We start from the raw sequence: 18,232 nt of genomic DNA, 5'->3' as shown, positions 1-18,232 counted from the left end.
CTGGTATTTGCTGAAAGAATTGAAATCTGGAAGGTTGGATTTTGGTTTTGTATCTTAAAAATTCTTGGTGGTGCCAGCATAGAATAAGGGTTTGCATTGAACTTAAAAGTCCAATGGGAATGAACAAGAAAAGCAAAGAGTATTCAAGTGACTTGATAGGGAAGAAAAATCAAAGTTAACTCTCAAGAACTTAAACCTTGGTAACTGGGAAGATGATTTTTGGCAAAAGTGAAAAGGTCTGACTGCGCCTGAGTGGGTTGAATAAGAAGCTTAATTTTAAATATGTTGAGAATGAGTTCCCAGTGGGGTAGATTGTCTCATGGAGAATATTGAATCAGATCAAGCCGAACACCTGTGACTTCAAACACTTTTGTTTTTAAACAAAGATTACCTTGACCAGAAGGAACCAGGTTCTACATAAACTTTAGACTGAGAGAGACCACTACTCATATGTTAAGAAGATAGAGTGTTCCTGTACTTGACTGTGTGTCTTGTATTGTACTTCTCTTTCTTCTTTCCCCTTTATTTGATTGATCCTGCTCAATGTTTTTTTAAGTAACGTTTTCTGTACTTTTAAGGATAACTCCTTGGATCACCATTACTTTGTATAAGATTGTGCCAACCTTGTACGAGATTGTGTCATTTGCTCATTTTTCCTTCATGAGTCTTGCCCCTTATTATGACCACCCCCCAACGCAGCAACTATTCTCCCCTTTTAAAATCTCTTTCAAACAAGTTTGGTGGGAAGAAATGAATGAGGGAAGACCCTTTCAGTTTGAAAACCTGTTGAGATAGAGATGATAGTTTGACATGTATACAAAATATTGAGTTACCCCCCAAAATCTGATAAACACTATGACCCCAGTCAAAACCCTTGGCTGTGGATCATACATTCTTCCTTGAATATCCTAATCTTTGGAGATTCTAAAACCTGCTAGTCTTTATTTGCTGACCAGATGGGTGACTGTCCTTAAAATTGTAATCTTATTTCTCACTGACTGCTGTGTTTTAGAGAAAAATGCTTGGAGGGTGGGGGCTTTCTCCAGTAAAGAGGTCAAGGGTCAACTCCTTCAGTTCCTTTGTCTTAGCATCTTCTTGCCCCCTCCCACAGAGATCCATATGGCTTTGGAGATAGTCGAGATACAAGACGTGATCGATCGCCCATTCGAGGAAGTCCAAGAAGAGAGCCCAGGGATGGCAGAAATGGCCGGGATGCTCGAGATGGCAGAGACATGCGAGACCCCAGAGATTTGCGGGACCACAGAGATACCAGAGACATTCGGGATCACCGAGACAGCAGAAGTATGCGTGATGCTCGGGACATGAGGGATCTTAGAGACTTTCGTGACCTGAGAGAAACTAGGAATTTTCGAGATCACCGAGATCCCATGTACGATAGATACAGAGAGATGAGAGAGTCCCGAGATCCCATGTACAGGTAACCTCTGCAGCCCTTCTGCTTGCTGGGCTTTTTGTTTGTTTGTTTTTGGTAGCAGTCTTTTTTATGTTTGTTCTGCTGAACTAATTGAAAACTCTATAGCAGTGCCTTTCTTAGGCCTATGTTTCCGGTGTCTATCACCATGAGAGATGTGCTGCTTAATAAATACTTGCTGAATATGTGATTGAAGACGGATTTTACTTAATGAATCTGGGTCTCTTTCTGTGGGCTGTGAATGGCACCATTGTGCAAATGGAGAAAAAGATGGGAGTGCAAATTGTTTTGGCCATGCAGGACCACAGGGTAGATGTACAAATGGCCAATAAATATGTGAAAAGATACTTGACATCCTTAGTTAGCAGAGAAATGCAAATCAAAGCCACAATGAGATAGCACTTCATAATTACTAGGATGGCTTTATTAGTTTTTTTTTTTGAAGTGTTGGCAAAGTGTAGAGGAACTAGAACCCTCATACATTGCTGGTAGGAATGCAAAGTAGTATGACCGCTGTGAAAAAGTTTGGTGGTCCCTCAGAAAGTTAAGTGTGGTAGAATTAATGATCCACCAGCTCCACTCTTGAATATATATCCAAAAGAATTGAAAAGAGGAACTCACATAGATGGGTGTGACTGTACATAGCAACACTATTCACAGTAGCCAAAAGGTAGACACCACTCAAATGTCCATCAATAGATGGATTAAAAAGTATGATATATCCATACAGTATATTATTCAGCCATAAAAAGAAAGGTCATTTTTATACCTGCTAAGCCTTGATAGACCTTAAAAAATATGCTACATGAAATAAATATGCTACATTGTCACAAAAGACAAATATATGTTTTCACTTATATGAAATATTTAGAAAAGGCAAATTCATAGAAAGTAGATTAGAAGTTACAGAGATTGGGGGTGAGTTTCTGTTCAGATTGTTCAGGATGATGAAAATTATTTTATATATGTATACTTTTTTGATTTGTTCTATTTTTTAACCACGATTTTTAAAAAGCACAAGGAAGGAGGCTTGGGGTAGGGCCTAGAATGGTTATTCAAAACTAATATCAATAATTACTACCAGTTATTTTGTGTTTACTTTGGGCCAGGGAGCTTACATTATGCTGAGAGCGTTCTGTACATCCGCCCAGTCCCTTTGAAAGGTAGGTTAACTCAGTCCCAGCCACAGAGCTGATGAGCAGTAAGTCCCAGATACTAATTTTCTTTCCTAATCCCAAAGTTCTGTGCCTTACTATGTCATCCTCACAGACAGCTGGGTCTTGAAGAATTCTCTGTATTTGATTTTTGCAGGATAAAACCTTTAACATTGTGCACATTTCTTTACCTTTTCAGGAGAGAAGGCTCTTATGACCGATACCTGCGAATGGATGACTACTGCAGGAGGAAAGATGATGCTTACTTTGACCGTTACAGAGATAGCTTTGATGGACGAGGCCCTCCAGGCCCAGAAAGTCAGTCTCGTGCAAAAGGTAAAGTAGAACAAACAGTTTATTCTTATCACAAATAGAACACTTTACAAAAGAAAGAGGAAACTAATAACCAGCTGGAAAGGAGCTAATGACTTGGCTCAGCAATTCACGAAAAGAAGAAATACAAACGGCCTGTTCATTTGTAGAGAGCATTCAGCTTGAAAATCATTTTTAAAATGCAAAGTAGTACTGTCATCTGGTTTAGTCACCCAACAAGAAGAAATAAATATGAAATACTATCAATAAGAAAAGAAATGGGGGAATACATGTAACTCCATGGCTGATTCATGTCAATGTATTATGACAAAACCCACTGCAATGTTGTGAAGTGATTGGCCTACAACTAGTAAAAATAAAGAGAAAAAAAAAAGAAAAGAAATGAACCAAAGATTGAAGCTGAAGAGGTTAAATGTTTGCTTTTTGCTCACTGCCCAAATAAATATAGCTGTCTGCATTACCTGTGTCGTATGTGGGGAGAGTTGTTTTATTTATAATTTTTACCTAAGAGCATCTACTTTTTAGATAAAGACATGTTTTTTTAAAGCCTTGATTTTCTCAGTGTATTTAATACATCTTTAAGATTTTTAAGTTGTTTTATTCCTGGTCAAGTTAAGAGCCTCATTTTTAGTTTGTTACAGAACTTATACTTTACTGCCTGGTTTTGTTTGGGATTTTTTGTTGTGCTTTTTTTTTTTTTATTACCTGATTTTTTTTTTAAGCAAATTACAATTACCTGTCAATAAGAATCTTAAATGGTTGTCCCAAAAATGAATATTAGGATAATAATGAGATACTATCTTTTGCCTATCAATTGGCAGGTTTTTTTTTTTTTTAAATGACAAAACTCAGTGTTGACCAAGATATGGAGAAATAGCACTAGGTGATCCACCCCAAAGAAAGGATGAATTAGTAATATCCTTTCCTAGAGGACATTCTGGTAGCATGTATCAGATTAAAGCAGACATGCCCTGTAATCCATTCATTCCATTTTAATGAACTTATAATAGTAAAAAAATAAAAATTTTTTAGGAGGTAGTCTAGAGGATTACTTCAGAGGAGATGTGTATATTACAACCTTTGCCTACAAGTAGTTCAGGATTGAAAATAAGGTCTGTGACTTATTTTTATAGAAAGGCACGGTCCATGTTTCAGTTTTCCCTGGTGTCATCCTGCAGAGCGTCTGAAACGTGAGGAACGTCGTAGAGAAGAGCTCTATCGTCAGTATTTTGAGGAAATCCAGAGACGCTTTGATGCTGAGAGGCCTGTTGATTGTTCTGTGATTGTGGTCAACAAGCAGACTAAGTAAGAACCCTTTGGATTTTCCCTGAGTGAGGAGAAGAAGCAGAAGAGAAATTAGAAGTTTAGTCGTCTTCTTGGCAGCTGTACCCACTGCCAGGCTGTGTACGCTGGCGTTGCTGTACTGTGTTAACCAGAGTTCTTTCAGTTGTAGATGACAGAAAACCCACTGCAAACTGGCTTGAGCCCAAAGGGAAATTTTTAGTTTGCTTGACTGGGACGTTCAGGCATGGCTGCATTCAGGGTCAGCCTCTCATAATGACTTAGTCTTTGTGTTGCCTTCACTCTCAGACAAGCTGTCTACTTGAAAAGACAGAACAGCGCTAGCTCTTGACATGAGACATGAATCTCCTTAGCTTAGCAAACCCATGGAAAGAGAGCTGCTGCTTCCTGTTGCTTCCACCTGAAGTCCTGGAATTATTTCCCATCCCTAGACTGTCACTTTGGCCAGCAGTACTGGGATGCCCTGATTGGCCAGGGCTAGGTCATGTGCCCACCCATAGTGCTAAAAGTGGGATTAACCCCGTGGAACTGGTGTAGACTGAGTGGTAAAGGGGTGCCTCCCCAAAGGAAAATCCGAGGGCATGTATGTTGGTCAGGCAAAGCAGTAGATGTCCTCTTTGTGAGAGAACCCCGAGTCCCTAATACTTTGGAAGGCATGTCTCTGCATTCGTCAGCCAAGAAACTGGCTTTCTTTGTGAAGTGCCATGGCCTTGCAGAGCTGTTAGGTGACCGTGCTAGCCAAGCCAGAGCTCACAGCACTATTTTATTCTACCTCTGTTTCACATTCTTTCCTTGAATAAGCAGCTCAGAGGTGCAGAAGGGAGTGTAGCAGCTTGCAAGTTTGGCAGTAGCTATGTTCCCTTTCCCCATGTGGTTAGTAAATAACTTCATGTATTTTCTAGCAGTTTGGGGTTAAAGAGCTAATTTTCAAGGCAGAAGCTAGGGAAATAGGTGTTGAGACACCAAACAGCAGGCGGAGTTCACAGGCTCTGGACTGCCTTGTTTAGAAGTAGATGCTGCTTTAACTTGCAGATAGCTTTTTTGCCTTTTTATTTTTAAATGCATCATAACAGCTATCATTTTCTGAGCACCTACTCTGTACTACTCCGTGCTAAGCGCTTTAAATTATTTTTCTAATCTTCATAGTAATCGTGTTTCATGTGTATTCATTCATCAAATTTTTTCTGTGTGTGGCAGGTGCTAGGTCCTGAAGCTTAATGCTAATGAGCAAAACACACATGGCCCCTTCCTCTTGTGGAGGTTATACCCTAGTTGGACAGATGACAAAAATAAATGTATTGGTGATGAGTCTTATGAGAAGAAATATATCAAGGATCTGATTTAGATTGGAGAGAAAGTTAAGGAAATGACATATGAGCTGAGCCGTATTATTCCTGTCTGATTGGTAAAGAAACTGAGGTTTGTAAGAGGTAAAGGGATTTGCTTAAAGCTTCAACTTTGCAAGTAAATGTTAGGGCTAAGATCTAAACCTGTCTCTAGCATTTAAAACCCATGCTTTTTCCACTATGGTGTACAGCCTCTGCCAAGACAGAAATGTGCTACAAGTCTTAGGCAACAGGATGGTGTTTAGGAATGACCATCAGACCAGAGAATCAAGAGAAGGGCCTGGGATACTAAGTACTGTTCCATTGGAAGCTTCTGAGCCAATATAAAGAGAAGGAATTGGTTTAGATTCTTGGAGCCTGAAGAAGGTGCTAGGGAGACACTGGTAGAGCTAGGAGTTGAAGTCTTCTGGCTGAGGTGCCACTGTGCAGATTGGGAGTTGATCAGGGAGTACTCAACTGGATCCTGTTTGTTTCTACAGAGATTATGCTGAATCTGTGGGGCGGAAGGTCCGAGACCTAGGCATGGTAGTAGATTTGATCTTCCTCAACACGGAAGTATCACTGTCCCAAGCCTTGGAGGATGTGAGCAGGGGAGGGTCTCCCTTTGCTATTGTCATCACCCAGCAACACCAGATTCACCGCTCCTGTACAGTCAACATCATGTTTGGAACCCCGCAAGGTATGGAGGCCCCCGTGGGTTAGAATTCCAGAAACTTCCAGATGCTAGTTCATTAATTTTTTTATGGCTTACTCAGAAGCAGCAGGTTTTAGGAAAAGGTATTTCAGCTCAAATGTGGTAGGGCCCTTTTATAAGTGCATGGCAGAAACTTGCATAGTCATTTATTTGTTTGATCTTCTTTCACTGGATACAGTTCTGGGCCTGCTGTGTATGACGTTACATTCAGCCCTTAGGTATGTGCAGTGATGTGTTGGCAAATGTTTAACAGCCAGTTCTGGGGTGGGGACGGCGTGGTTTATAGAATTTGCTGATTTCCATGGTGTAAATACTCCCACTGTGTTCTATTTCAAGCCACCAATATGAAGTCACTTCAGGGCAAGTTGGGAAGAGAGGCGCACAGTCTGCTCGCCCCAGCGAGAGCCAGCTCCAGCACCGCTCTGGCACACCCTGCACTGAGCGCGGTGGAGCCCCTGCTTTCACCAGACTTTGGGATGAGGGGCAAAGCATGTGCCAGGCAGTTAGGAGACTCTTTGTTAGTGTGCTGGAGAAGTCAGTGGAGGGACTTTGAGAAGAGGGAGGCAGCCTTGACCTCCTGGAGGCCCAGGGGAGGTTTCCTGAAGTCCTTCCCTGAAGTAACTTTTAGTCTTTTGCCCCCAGATTATTGAGACTCAGTCAACTGCTGCCTTGCGGATTGCTCTCACAGCATAGACTTTTCCCTTCTTCCACCACCCTGGGCCCTCTATTTGCCTGACCAGTTTTACCCATTAGCATAGAGTGTAGAAGCCTCTCCAGTAGGTCATTCGCCTCTCTGAGGAGCAGTCCTCAAGATGTGTGAAGACATTTATATCAAGTGCCAAGAAGTCTTCTCACCACCTTATAAATCTTGTTGCCCAAGGGTGAGGGGAGGAGGTTATTTAGGATCATAATTTGATCTTAATCCATAACCTTTGAACTGATACATTAACAGACAACTCTATCCTGAGGAGCGCGGTGGAAAGCCAGGCTTTACAGAAGGGCTGTTTGGACCCCCATGGCCTGCCTCCTGTGGTTATTCTCCACATGGTCTTTTTCAATCTGTGAGAGACTGTCGTGTTTCTCTGGTTTTTACTACATGTCTGTGATCTAAGAATTCCCCACAGAACTAGCTCTCTACAAGGGTGTCTGTTTCCCACTGAAGAAACCCATTCTCTGTCTTCCCAGCTGCATCCCCTCCCTCCCACCTCTCCCCATCCCCATTCCAAGGCTTTTTGTCAGTGAAATGGTTTTCTTGCTTGTTTGAGGTCAGGAAAGGCTTGGTAGAGTTCAGCAGGTGGGCACTGAAATCTGTCATGGGAGAAAATAACTCATGTCATTCCCTCCTACAGAGCATCGCAACATGCCCCAGGCAGACGCCATGGTGCTGGTGGCCAGAAATTATGAGCGCTATAAGAATGAGTGCCGGGAGAAGGAGCGCGAGGAGATTGCCAGACAGGCGGCCAAGATGGCTGATGAAGCCATCCTCCAGGAAAGAGAGCGAGGAGGCCCTGAGGAAGGGATGCGCGGGGGGCACCCTCCAGCCATCCAAAGCCTCATCAACCTGCTGGCCGACAACAGGTACCTCACTGCTGAAGAGACTGACAAGATCATCAACTACCTTCGAGAGAGGAAGGAGCGGCTTATGAGGAGCAGCGCCGACTCTCTGCCTGGTGAGCTACGTGGCAGGGCCGAGGTGAAGTTCTGACTCTGCATTTCTCTACCCCCAGGCTCTGTTGGGAGGGTGGCAGGCCCAGGGGTCTTTGGGGTGCATAAGGGAATGAGCCCATCCCATGGGTTTTCCCGCATGGGCCATCCTTGCTGGTGTAATAATGGTAACTTAAGATTTGGATACTGAATTCTGATCCCTGTAGTTAATGTGGTGGTGGGTGGGCTAGTATTGCTGACTCCCTGGGAACCAAGATGGATGCCCTTTTTTTTAAAAGTAGTTCTCTGGGGAAACTAAGCTGTTTACTGAAAACAGCACATACTATGAAGTGGCCCCTTTGGGAAATCAATGTTATAGTCTGTGTACTGTGTGATTGATGTAATCAGTGATTGTTGTTCTTCCCTGGGCTGCTAAGCCTCCTGCCCATGGAGGGTATTTTTTAACCAGATACCTCCTCTTTCTGTCTTCTAGGCCCGATTTCCCGTCAACCACTCGGGGCGACCTCGGGTGCCTCACTGAAGACACAGCCAAGCTCTCAACCGCTCCAGAGTGGCCAAGTGCTCCCGTCTGCTACACCCACTCCAGCTGCACCCCCCACCTCCCAGCAAGAGCTTCAGGCCAAAATCCTCAGCCTCTTCAACAGTGGCACGGTTGCGGCCAATAGCAGCTCTGCATCCCCCTCAGTTGCTGCCGGAAACACCCAGAACCAGAATTTTTCCACAGCAGCGAACAGCCAGCCTCAGCAAAGATCACAGGCCTCTGGCAATCAGCCTCCAAGCATTTTGGGACAGGCAGGATCTGCTCGGAACATGGGCCCCAGGCCTGGGGCTCCTTCCCAAGGGCTCTTTGGCCAGCCTTCCACCCTCCTGGCACCTGCCAGCAACTTGGCTAGCCAGAGGCCTGTGTCTTCCACAAGTATCAACTTTGACAATCCAAGTGTACAGAAAGCTCTGGACACCCTGATCCAGAGTGGCCCTGCTCTCTCCCACCTGGTTAGCCAGACCACAGCACAGGTGGGGCAGCCGCAGGCCCCCATGGGATCGTACCAGAGGCATTACTGAGGCTAAATCTCAACTTCCCCCAGGCCCCTCTTCCCCCGGCCTCCTACCTGTTGCGTCCTAAGTAGAGTTACTTGGAGGATGTTCTCTGCGCATATCCAGGTCCACATCGAATGTCATAAGTTTCTACCACCTGCTCTCTTCTGCCCAAGGCTGTTGTTACTTATTCCTTCCAGAGTCAGAGTTTGTACTGCCTTGGAGGTGTATTTTTTGTTGTTGGGGTTATTTTTTTTTTCTTTTTTCTTTTTTTTTTTTTTGATAGAAAATAAATATCTCTGGGGTCATGGGCAATATAGGTGTCTGGGCTCCGTTTGTATTTCATTTGTCTCTGTCAGCTCGATGTGGGGGTGGGGGAGGAGAAGCAGCCAGGCCCCAGCTGGCTGCATGTGGGGTGGTCCTTCCATGGCGAGAGCCACTGCCTTTGTTCGTTTTGAGCCTCCCCAGGCTTTCGGCCTCACGCAGGCCCACCCAAGCACGAGCTCCTGCCTGCGTCCCTGTGTGGGGTTGTAGAGCGCAGGCTGGGCCTGGTGGGCACGGCGCCGGTGCGCCCCGCCCCACATGTGTGGGGGCGGCCTGAGGGCTGCTAAGCAGGCTGCTCTGGAGTTGAAGAGGGGCCATGGCAGGCACTTTTCTGCCTGACCCAGAGTAGTTGGTTCTTGGTTTTTCTCTTTTTTTTTTTTCCTTTGTGGCTTTCATTGCAATGGAAGATTTTCCATGGACTGAACAGCATCGGTCACCAGCAGTTTAACCCAAACTGTGAATCTGGGCCCCAACCACTCTTAACCCTTTAACATTTGTCAGCCTCTTCCTCACCAGTGGTAGTTTCATGGAGTTGGCTCTGAGAAGACCGCTCTAGACTCTGGCAGTGAACACCTGTTTTTTCAGTGATTGCTTTGAGCTTTTGGCCCAGAAACCAGGCTCTTGTTCTGTTTTCTGAGCAGCAGGAGGTAGGGACCATTTTGATGTCAGACTTTTGGTAGCCAGACGTGTTCTTGATTCAGGAGACTGTTCAAAACTTTTGAGCCAGAGTGAAGTTACTAGAGGGAGGACCTCTGCCTGCTGCTCTAAGTGGAGCCAAAGGAAGCTGCCTTCTCCCTAGGGATGGTGCTCCTTAGAGCCTTGTGGATCAGCCTCAAGGGACCCCTGGCGGAGACACGGGAGAGCAGTGACTTCAGCTGAGTCCTTGCCGGTAGCTGAGTAAACATTGGTTTCCAAAACTCAAGGTCCCCAGATGGCAGTGTTTTATGTTCTGACCTGTTTGTGTTATATAGTGGTTTTTTTTCCTCTTTGAAACTCCTGTGTTGTTAATAAAATGAAATGATTACTTTTTAATTAAAATGGAAAAGTGAAAGCTGTGTCGTCTGTTTTTGGGTGAGAATCCCCGTAGGGCCTCTCTGTGGCATTGCTTTCCAGAGTTTGTAGGGGAGGCTCCCTGACAGCACTGACTGCTTTCAGTCTGCCGTGAGGTCTGCCCCCGCTTGTCCTCAGCCTGCAGTCAGGCCTCAAAACCTCTTAACCCTAGCTTCTCTCCTACAGCTCCCCTAGTTAGAAGCTTTAACCGCAGTTTGGAGTAAAAGCCTGCTGGGTAATTATGATGGTGTGTAAGCATCCTTGTTTGTGGCAGACTTTGAGTGTGTCAGGCTTGTCCGCTTATTCTAAGGAAAACAATGGCGAGGAGGCCATTTCTGACCAAAAGGCAATGGAGAGAGGGGTGCTCTCCTGTTCTGATTTTGTCTCAGTTGCCAGCTCATTATGCAAGGGGTTGGCAGAACCAGCATCCCAGGTGGGGGCGCTGGAGGGCATTTCATGGAGCTCCCCACCAGGAAATGGTGTGAAGTGACTGGCACAAGGCCGCCAGTAGATTGGGGATGAAGACACCGACAGCGCCCATCCTGAGCTGGAGGTGCTCACTATCTCAGATGTTTGACAGGGCTACGGAACTCTCAGGACACAAACCAGGCAGCCAGACCTGAAGGGTCAACCCAGCCAACTCTTCTGTCGGTGGTGGTCGGTGTTTCTGATGAAGAGTCTGGGATCCTCACGGGGGCCCACTTTGAATACCCCTCTTTCCACCTACTAGTTCTTCTCCCTGGAGTGTCCAAACAGCACACCTCAGGCTGTGAAGGGTATAATAAAATTATTTTTATTGCATTTTGTGCAGACGGGAGTCTAAAAAATTAATACAGTAAAAGCTATAAAGCATTAAATGGGAGCATTCAACAATAAAGGAAAGAACCAACCCTCTCCTTTTCATCTTGGCACAAAGAACACGAGATCAATACTGAGGCAGAATGCGAAATACTGAAACACTGAAAATTAAAGGCAGGCCTAGTAATAGTAGTAAGTACTCTGGATTTGGTTTGCAACCTCTCTTATTTACAAGGGTTTTCAACTTCATTGCATTGCCCTGCACATAGATCGTCTAAAACAAAAGCAACACTAGTTATCACTACAAGGCTATTGAAATATTGCACTCAGAATAAAAGTCACTTGAATGGACATGAAACATCTAGCTACATGATTATAAAGATAAGTTGATGAGTGACGGGTGATAACATTCATAACAAATATTGCACATGTAGCACAGAAAACTTGGGGTTTTGTTGTGGGATGTCTGTTTTCATCAATGGAAACTTTGCTCTTGCCAACCAGACAGCCTGGGCCCAGATAGTGCAACTTTGGTTCCCTAAGTGATGTTAATACAGCCCCCTTTCGGTTCTGCCTAGCCCACCACTTCAGCCTGGGAGTGCTAGGCTCCCAGAAGGCTAGACCCAGCTGTGGTTCTCAGAGGGAGGTCTTGGAGGATGGGGGTGGGAAGTGCTGGTGTCTAATACCTCCAACTTCTGATTACTACCCGGAAAAATCTATCCAGCCCCCTGATCAAACTTCAGAGAGGCCTTGGTCTAACCGCAGGCGTCCAAACCTCCTCCAGCCACACCTGACCCAGTCTAGACGGCACCAGCGCCAGCTCTGCCTTGGGCTCAAAGAAAGGGAGGTGGTGAGGTCAGGAGTACCCAGAAGCCTCAGCTCTGGGAGGTGGACGGGATGTCTAACTAGGTGCAGTCAGGGCCCTGGGGCTGGAGTTACTGTACCCAGCCCCAGAGGGCGCTGGAACGAGCATGCAGTGCATGTCCCCCTTAGTAACGTGCCCTGGGGGAAGGGAACCTGGCCAACGGGGTTTCTCTAAGGGAAGAGGGCACCTCCGGCCGGGCTGGCGGAGCAGAAGCGCCAAGGACTGGTGTTGGAGAAGCCAAAGGCCTTGGGCCCTAGTTGGAGGAGGGCAGAGAGGCGCTTAAGAACTAAGCAAGTGCCGACTCCAGCCCTCCCCCAGGCCCAGGTGCCTGGGAGACGCAGCTAGAGGCCGCTGCTAGGCAGCAAGGCCCGGCCCCCAGACGCGGAGAAGGCGGCTGGGTCCCCGAGGCCGGAGTTGCCGGATGGGAACAGGGTAGGAAATGTCAGGGGCAGCGCTAGGGCCACCCAGGTGGATCCGGCCCCAAACCCAGAACCGCCCCCTCCTCCCTCACCTGTCCCAGGGAGGAAACTCCGGGGGAGGGGACGCCCTCCAACCCCCCGATTTCAGTCTTTGGCGAAGAGCCACGGGATAGGGGGAGCAGGCGACAAGCCGGTGGAGGAGAGACGCCTGCTCCCCCAGCGAAGGCACCGGGACGGGGCTTCCTGGGGGCGGGGGCGAGGGCCTCTCTCGGTTCCTCTGGCTTGAGGAACGCCCCTCCCCTCTCCTGGCCCCAGCTTGCATAAAGAGCCGATAAGAAGAGGCTGCGCGCGTGTCTGCAGCCACAGTGGAAGCTCACATTCGCTGGGAGGCGAATCCAGGGAAAGTTGGGACACTTGTCTCACTTCGTCTCCGAAAAGATCTGGAAGGAAGAAGGGTCGGAAGCCAAGGGCGCGCGGAAAGGGTGAGGAGGCGTCGAAGGAGTGGGTGGTCGAGGGACCACGAGTCCCGCCTGGGCCTAAAAGCACTTTTGCTCTCAAACGCTCGGACGTCAAGGAAAACCCAGCCTCCCGAGGCCCCCCGCCTTCCCTGGGCGCGCCCCCAGCGGGAGAACGTGATTGCGGCGAGAAGAGAAGTCCGTTGCGCTTCTAAGTCACAGAAATATGGGGACGTTAAAAATACACGCGATGTCTCCTGTACACTATGTATACGCTCAGCCGGCTCGCGCCCGCGGCCGCGCGAGAAAGGAGAACGCAGACGGCGGGGCGCATCCTCGCCACCCCGCGCGCTCCAGGCCGCCGGGGGAGGGACGCAGAGTGCGGGCGGGGCGGGGCGAGGGAAGAGAGGGAAGGGGCCGGGCGGACGACCGAGGGGGTCCTCGAAGCCCCAGGTCCGCTCCTTTCCGCAGCTTCCTCCGACCTTTATTGCAGCGTCTCCTCCGGCGGGGCGAGGCCGGGCTTAGAAAAAGGACGGCCGGGGCCGACGCGCCAACGGGACTCTGGTCTCCGGGCGGGGCGGTCTTCTCCGGGTCCGCCCTAGCCGACGTGGCCTCCGGGCTTCAGGCAGCGGGGAAAGGGGGCCAGGGCGCGGGCACAGGGTCTGTATGTAAACGGTGACAGCGGCGGGGGACGCGGCGAGAGCTCCGGGGCCGCGGGCCGGACGCGCTCGGGCCCGGGTGTTTGGTCCTGGCTCTCAAGAGTAGATGGTGATGACCTCGCGGCCTCCGCCGCGGACCAGCATCACCCGGTCCAGGTGCTCGGTGAGAACCTCGAGGAATTCCATGTCTGAGCGCCCGTCAAGGAGAAAGACAGTCCCCTTTCCTCCCCCAAGGAATCAGGTTCCCGTTGGGCGCCCGCAGATCGCCGGGCTCGCGTCCCTGTCCTAGGTGCTGATTCTGAAGAGGACCCGGCTCAGCCCTTCCTTCCCAGGGCTAGGACCTAAGTCCCCTGACGTCCACCTCCCTCCTTCCTCCCAATTTTAAGCCCAGGATACAGTTTTCGTCACCGTTGCGGTTGCGGGGAGGCCCAGGCATGTTGAGCAAAACAAGCTTGGCACCCTGGGATTTCTGGACGATGACCTCGTTCAGCCGCACGGCCGTGTGCATGCGCCGCACGTTGGATTGGTTCCTGCGGGAGGAAGCCAGGGAGGAGGAGGGCACGTAAGGCTAGGAGAGAGGGGGGACTTGGATCCAGTCGCCCCTTCCAGCACCTCCCCCGCCCCCAGCACTGGGCTGCTGGGATCTGCTCCTTGCAAGCCAGGGACCACCAACCCTAGACCACTCCAAGCTGGGCTACTCAGAGACCCCAGAGGTCAGGGGCGCGAGTTGAGGGTTCATGGCAGAGTGAGAAGAGTAGGGAACCTGGCCAACCTAGGAGAGAATTTAAAAATTCTGAAGCACTTACAAGTTCTCCCACTCCCTTCAGGAAACATAAGAGAAGCAAAGAGAGGAAGAAAAAGGAGAGGGGTCAGAAAAAGCAGGAGAAGCTGAGGACTTGAGCCACCATCAACACCCTGTGTGCAGACTAGTCCTGCGCTCCCAGCCCCCCAGCCTTCGCCTTTCCACTGCCTGCACCTGTGCGTTCTGACCCTTAGCAATCAAGCCCAACCTGAGTCCTCAGACGGGGCAACCAAGGAGAGGTCTGGGCTGGGCCTTCCGACTACCAGACCAGGACCCCTTCTGCTCATTTGCTTTCCACGGGGAGCAAAGACCCTGTAGGCTCACCCCAGACCCCAGCCCTTAGCCCCCAGGCCCGTACGGCTTCATGCTGAAGAAGTCCTTGATGCCCTCAGAGGAGACAGGACTGGGGCCCTTGTTCTTCTCTGCCACGGACTTGTCCTTGGTCCAGGTGAGATGCACTTTTTCTGGATCTGCCTCACCCTCCACCTCGGGCTCCTCCCCTGGAGACGGTGAGCTGCTGGGGCAGCTGGGAGCACTCTGGTCATGGATCAGCTGCACCTGAGGGATGAAAGAAGGCATGTGATTCCTTTGGAGGCCAAAGGTTCTGCTCCCACTGGTTGCAGCCAAACCACCCGAGCTGCATACCTCCTCTTCCGGCTTCTCCTCACTGTCACCAGCTGTCTCTTCTGGGACGTTGAGACGGAGCCGCGTGTTGGCTGGATTCTTTCTCCGGATTGAGCCACGAGACTCATCTGTGATACTCTGGATCTAGGGAGGGACACAGGTTGGTGCCATGGAAATCACTACCCATGCCCTGCAAAGAGCTACCCTCAACGCTGATGTTCAGCCAGGACGTGCACTTTTGGGACCTACCAGTTGTTAAAATACTGCGATGCTTCCACACCAAATAGCTATTGCCCCGTGGATATGGCCACTCCAACTCCTCTCCAGTACCCCTGGCCTCCCCACTCCCCAGCGACCAAAGGGTTGACACCTGGCCCAGCTGAGCTCTACCTCAGGGCCAGTTCTGGCTGGTCGGTGCACGTCCCACTTCTGACAACTGCACTGTCACCCACCTCCGAGAGCTCTTCTGTCCCCCGCCCCGAGGACCCCACTCGCTGGGGTGAGGCTTTCATCCAAACACCGGAGAGCGGGTGGGCCCACGTTACCCACATGGGGAGATCTTACAGCCAGCCTTACCCCATGAGAGCTCATCACCGTTAGCCCTGAGAACACACCATCCACACCCTAGGAGGTTTGCCCCCAGCTCTCATCATCAGCTGTATCCTGAAATATCCACTCATTACTCACTCTCTAAGGGTCTATCATAAGATACCTTGTCCCCCACACTGGCAGCCCACACCCCTGAGGAATCATCATCCATACACATTTAGCTTCCACTCTTCTCCCTTGGGCCCCAGAAGTCACGTCGAGAGTGGAAGATCTGTCACCCTCGCCAAAGCCCCTCTGCATCCTGGCTGGGAGGCTGGAGAGAGGCAGCTGCAGCGTGCACCCTTGCTGCCGGGGAACCAGTGCCAGGAGGCGGCAATGCCAGCAGCCAGGAGTGGGCCATCCCAAACCTGTGCAGCCCCAGGGCTGGCAGCAGCTTAAGACACTCCAAGCCCAGCCAGGGCAACCTCACCTCCCGCTCCCGCTCATTCTTGGTTAAATGCATTTGTTTGAGGATCTGGGAACGCTGCTCCATCACCAAGGTCTTCTCGTAGGTGTAAGCGGAGATGTCACTCTCATGCTGTGGGTAGGCAGGGGTGGGACGGGGGAGAGGGGCAGGGAGGAGAGCATGAGCTCCGAGCTCAGGTGCGAGGCCAAGAAGAGGGAGGCAGGCCCCCTTCCTGCTGCCAGCCTAGGGCTTCCCTGTCCAATGGCCTAGGACAAAGCAGGGGGCGATGCTCTTTGAAGGCGAGGCAGCTCATTCCCTCCTCAGCCAAGCCCAGGACTGGGTGAATGAATGGGTGAATGAATGAATGAGTTGATTAATTAATTACCTGGGTGAATGGAGAGCAGGAAGAAGTTTAAAAAGGAACACAGATGAATGAATACATGCACATATGAATGAATGGGTGAGTGAGTGAATAAATACATTAATGAATATATGGGCGGATTAATGAATATACCATTAGAGGAACGAGTAAATGGTGCTGAGCAGAATGGACAGACGAGAGGCTTTAGAGTGTAACTGCTAGAAGCATGGACTCTAGAGCCAGTCTGCCTGAGTTTGAATCCTGGCTCGGCCACTTGGTGCACGTTTGGGGCAAATTACTTAATGTTTCTGTGCCTCAACTTCCTAATCTGTAAAATGGAAACACTGATAATTGGATAACTGCATCTATTTCATTGATTGCTGTGAGAAGTAATGTATATATAAAATGCATAGAACAGTGCCTCACACATAGTCAGCATTATTAGACATGTCTATTCTTTTTTTTTTTTTTTTGAGTCTAGCAGGATTTTATTTACAGGGACACTCAATTACAGATAAGGTGCTTTCTAGGATACACATGCTTGCCCTGAATGTCTATTCTTATAAAGGAGACAAGGCAGGGTGGGTGAGTGGGTGGATGGATGGATGGGTGGAAGGCTCTTGGGTGAACATGTGAGAGGCTTAAAAGTGGATGGGGGTGCCCTGGTCAGGGGACTAGATCCCCCATGCCACAACTAAAAGTTCACAGGCTGTAACTGAAGATGCCACCCGCCACAAAAATAGACCTCAGGTACCACAACTGGGACCCAGCACAGTCAAAAGCTGATTGGGGGGTGGGGGGAGGACCCTAGCATCACAAACTGATGGGTACTGGGGTTCCCCTATTTGGTTCTGGGCTCAAGGGCAAAGAGGCCAGCGGGACTCCAAAGCGTCAGAGGCAGCTCCTGGGGACTCACCATCTCCACCACCTCGACCTCTGCGGTGATACGTAAGTGGTACAGAAATGTGGTCAAGTCCTTCTTCATCTGGATGCTATTGTCGTCCATCTGGGCCACGGTGAAGATTCGCATCTTACACTTCCGCCAAACCTGGAGAGATGAAGGGGACCCAGGAAGGTCCAGTCCAGATGCCATGCGGAGACCCAGGGCCAGACCTCGCCCCTCACCCTTCCTACCCACCTTCCCACACATCCAGGTAGCCCACCAATGCTCTATCTCGGCGGCCACTCCCTACAAAAATGCCCCTGCTTAGGTGAGGGGCCCCCCTCCCATTGAAGCATCACTCGCTTGAGTTAAACACGGCTCTCCTCTATAATTCAAGGACATCTGCCAGGGGAGCCACAGTCAGTCCCCAACACCTCAGAATAAAGGAGGTGACTGGAGCCCTCTCCCAGGCTCTCACACGGAGGCGGGCAGGGCGGGAGCCCGGGAGCCCCCCGCGCACGTGGCCACGAGCACACGCACACGGGACCACGCACGCACACGCACCTTGTGGTGCCGCAGCAGGAAGGGCAGCAGCATCAGCATGCCGCCGTCATGCACGATCCACCAGACGTCGATGCTGCCTTCAGAGAAGCGCTCGGGGTTCCCGGGGAACATGGAGACATTCTTGGTGACCAGCAGGGCCAGGTGACCGGCCGTGGTTTCCCGAACCAGCTCTGGGGGAGGCCAAGGAGATGGCAGACGGAAAAACAGGGACCCTGGTCCCCTCCTGGCGCCCAGCACGCCTCCCCGTCCTGCCTCCCACCTCAGCCTTGGACTGAGAAGTCAGAAAAGCCCCATCTTCCTGGGCCTAGTTTGAACTTGGCCAAAAAAAAAAAAAAAAACCTCTCTGGGCCTCAGTTTCCCCACTGGTCAAGTGGTAATAAGGATACCTGCCCTTTCTGATTAAGAAGGCGACCCTGCAGCGCTCACTTAATCCTCCCAGCCACCCTCTAACTGGGATCTACTGATAAAGCAGC

The 18,232-nt window shown here is 49.7% G+C and overlaps 2 protein-coding genes across 8 annotated transcripts in view; one reads left to right on the top strand and one right to left on the bottom strand.

The window, feature by feature from the left end:
* Positions 1-10,336, top strand: part of NCOA5 (nuclear receptor coactivator 5) — a 28,563-nt gene extending 18,227 nt beyond the window's left edge. For 2 of the 5 annotated variants that reach the window (XM_043479259.1, XM_043479261.1), the window contains 6 exons: positions 1,112-1,438; positions 2,786-2,922; positions 4,053-4,224; positions 6,047-6,246; positions 7,611-7,931; positions 8,399-10,336. In XM_043479259.1, coding sequence (XP_043335194.1) covers positions 1,112-1,438; positions 2,786-2,922; positions 4,053-4,224; positions 6,047-6,246; positions 7,611-7,931; positions 8,399-8,988 — 1,747 coding nt within the window. In that variant the 3' untranslated portion in view covers positions 8,989-10,336. Of the gene's footprint in view, positions 1-1,111; positions 1,439-2,785; positions 2,923-4,052; positions 4,225-6,046; positions 6,247-7,610; positions 7,955-8,398 lie in introns of those variants that run through there. The other 3 variants (XM_043479263.1, XM_043479260.1, XM_043479262.1) reach the window with 3 other exon arrangements.
* Positions 10,337-11,107: 771 nt separating this feature from the next.
* The window catches only part of SLC12A5 (solute carrier family 12 member 5), a 36,733-nt gene continuing 29,608 nt past the window's right edge, over positions 11,108-18,232 (bottom strand). For 2 of the 3 annotated variants that reach the window (XM_043479255.1, XM_043479257.1), the window contains exons 19-26: positions 17,760-17,929; positions 17,229-17,360; positions 15,976-16,083; positions 14,979-15,101; positions 14,692-14,891; positions 14,338-14,352; positions 13,928-14,061; positions 11,108-13,719 (exon numbers count right to left, since the gene is read on the bottom strand). In XM_043479255.1, the coding sequence (XP_043335190.1) occupies positions 13,628-13,719; positions 13,928-14,061; positions 14,338-14,352; positions 14,692-14,891; positions 14,979-15,101; positions 15,976-16,083; positions 17,229-17,360; positions 17,760-17,929 (974 nt within the window). In that variant the 3' untranslated portion in view covers positions 11,108-13,627. The remainder of the gene's footprint in view (positions 13,720-13,927; positions 14,062-14,337; positions 14,353-14,691; positions 14,892-14,978; positions 15,102-15,975; positions 16,084-17,228; positions 17,361-17,759; positions 17,930-18,232) is intronic. The other variant, XM_043479256.1, reaches the window with a different exon arrangement.

Source organism: Cervus canadensis, chromosome 10 (genome assembly GCF_019320065.1).
Source record: "Cervus canadensis isolate Bull #8, Minnesota chromosome 10, ASM1932006v1, whole genome shotgun sequence".
Classification (NCBI taxonomy): Eukaryota; Metazoa; Chordata; class Mammalia; order Artiodactyla; family Cervidae; genus Cervus; species Cervus canadensis.
The sequence above is the reverse complement of the archived record's forward strand: the minus strand, read 5'-3'. Positions and strand labels throughout refer to the sequence as shown.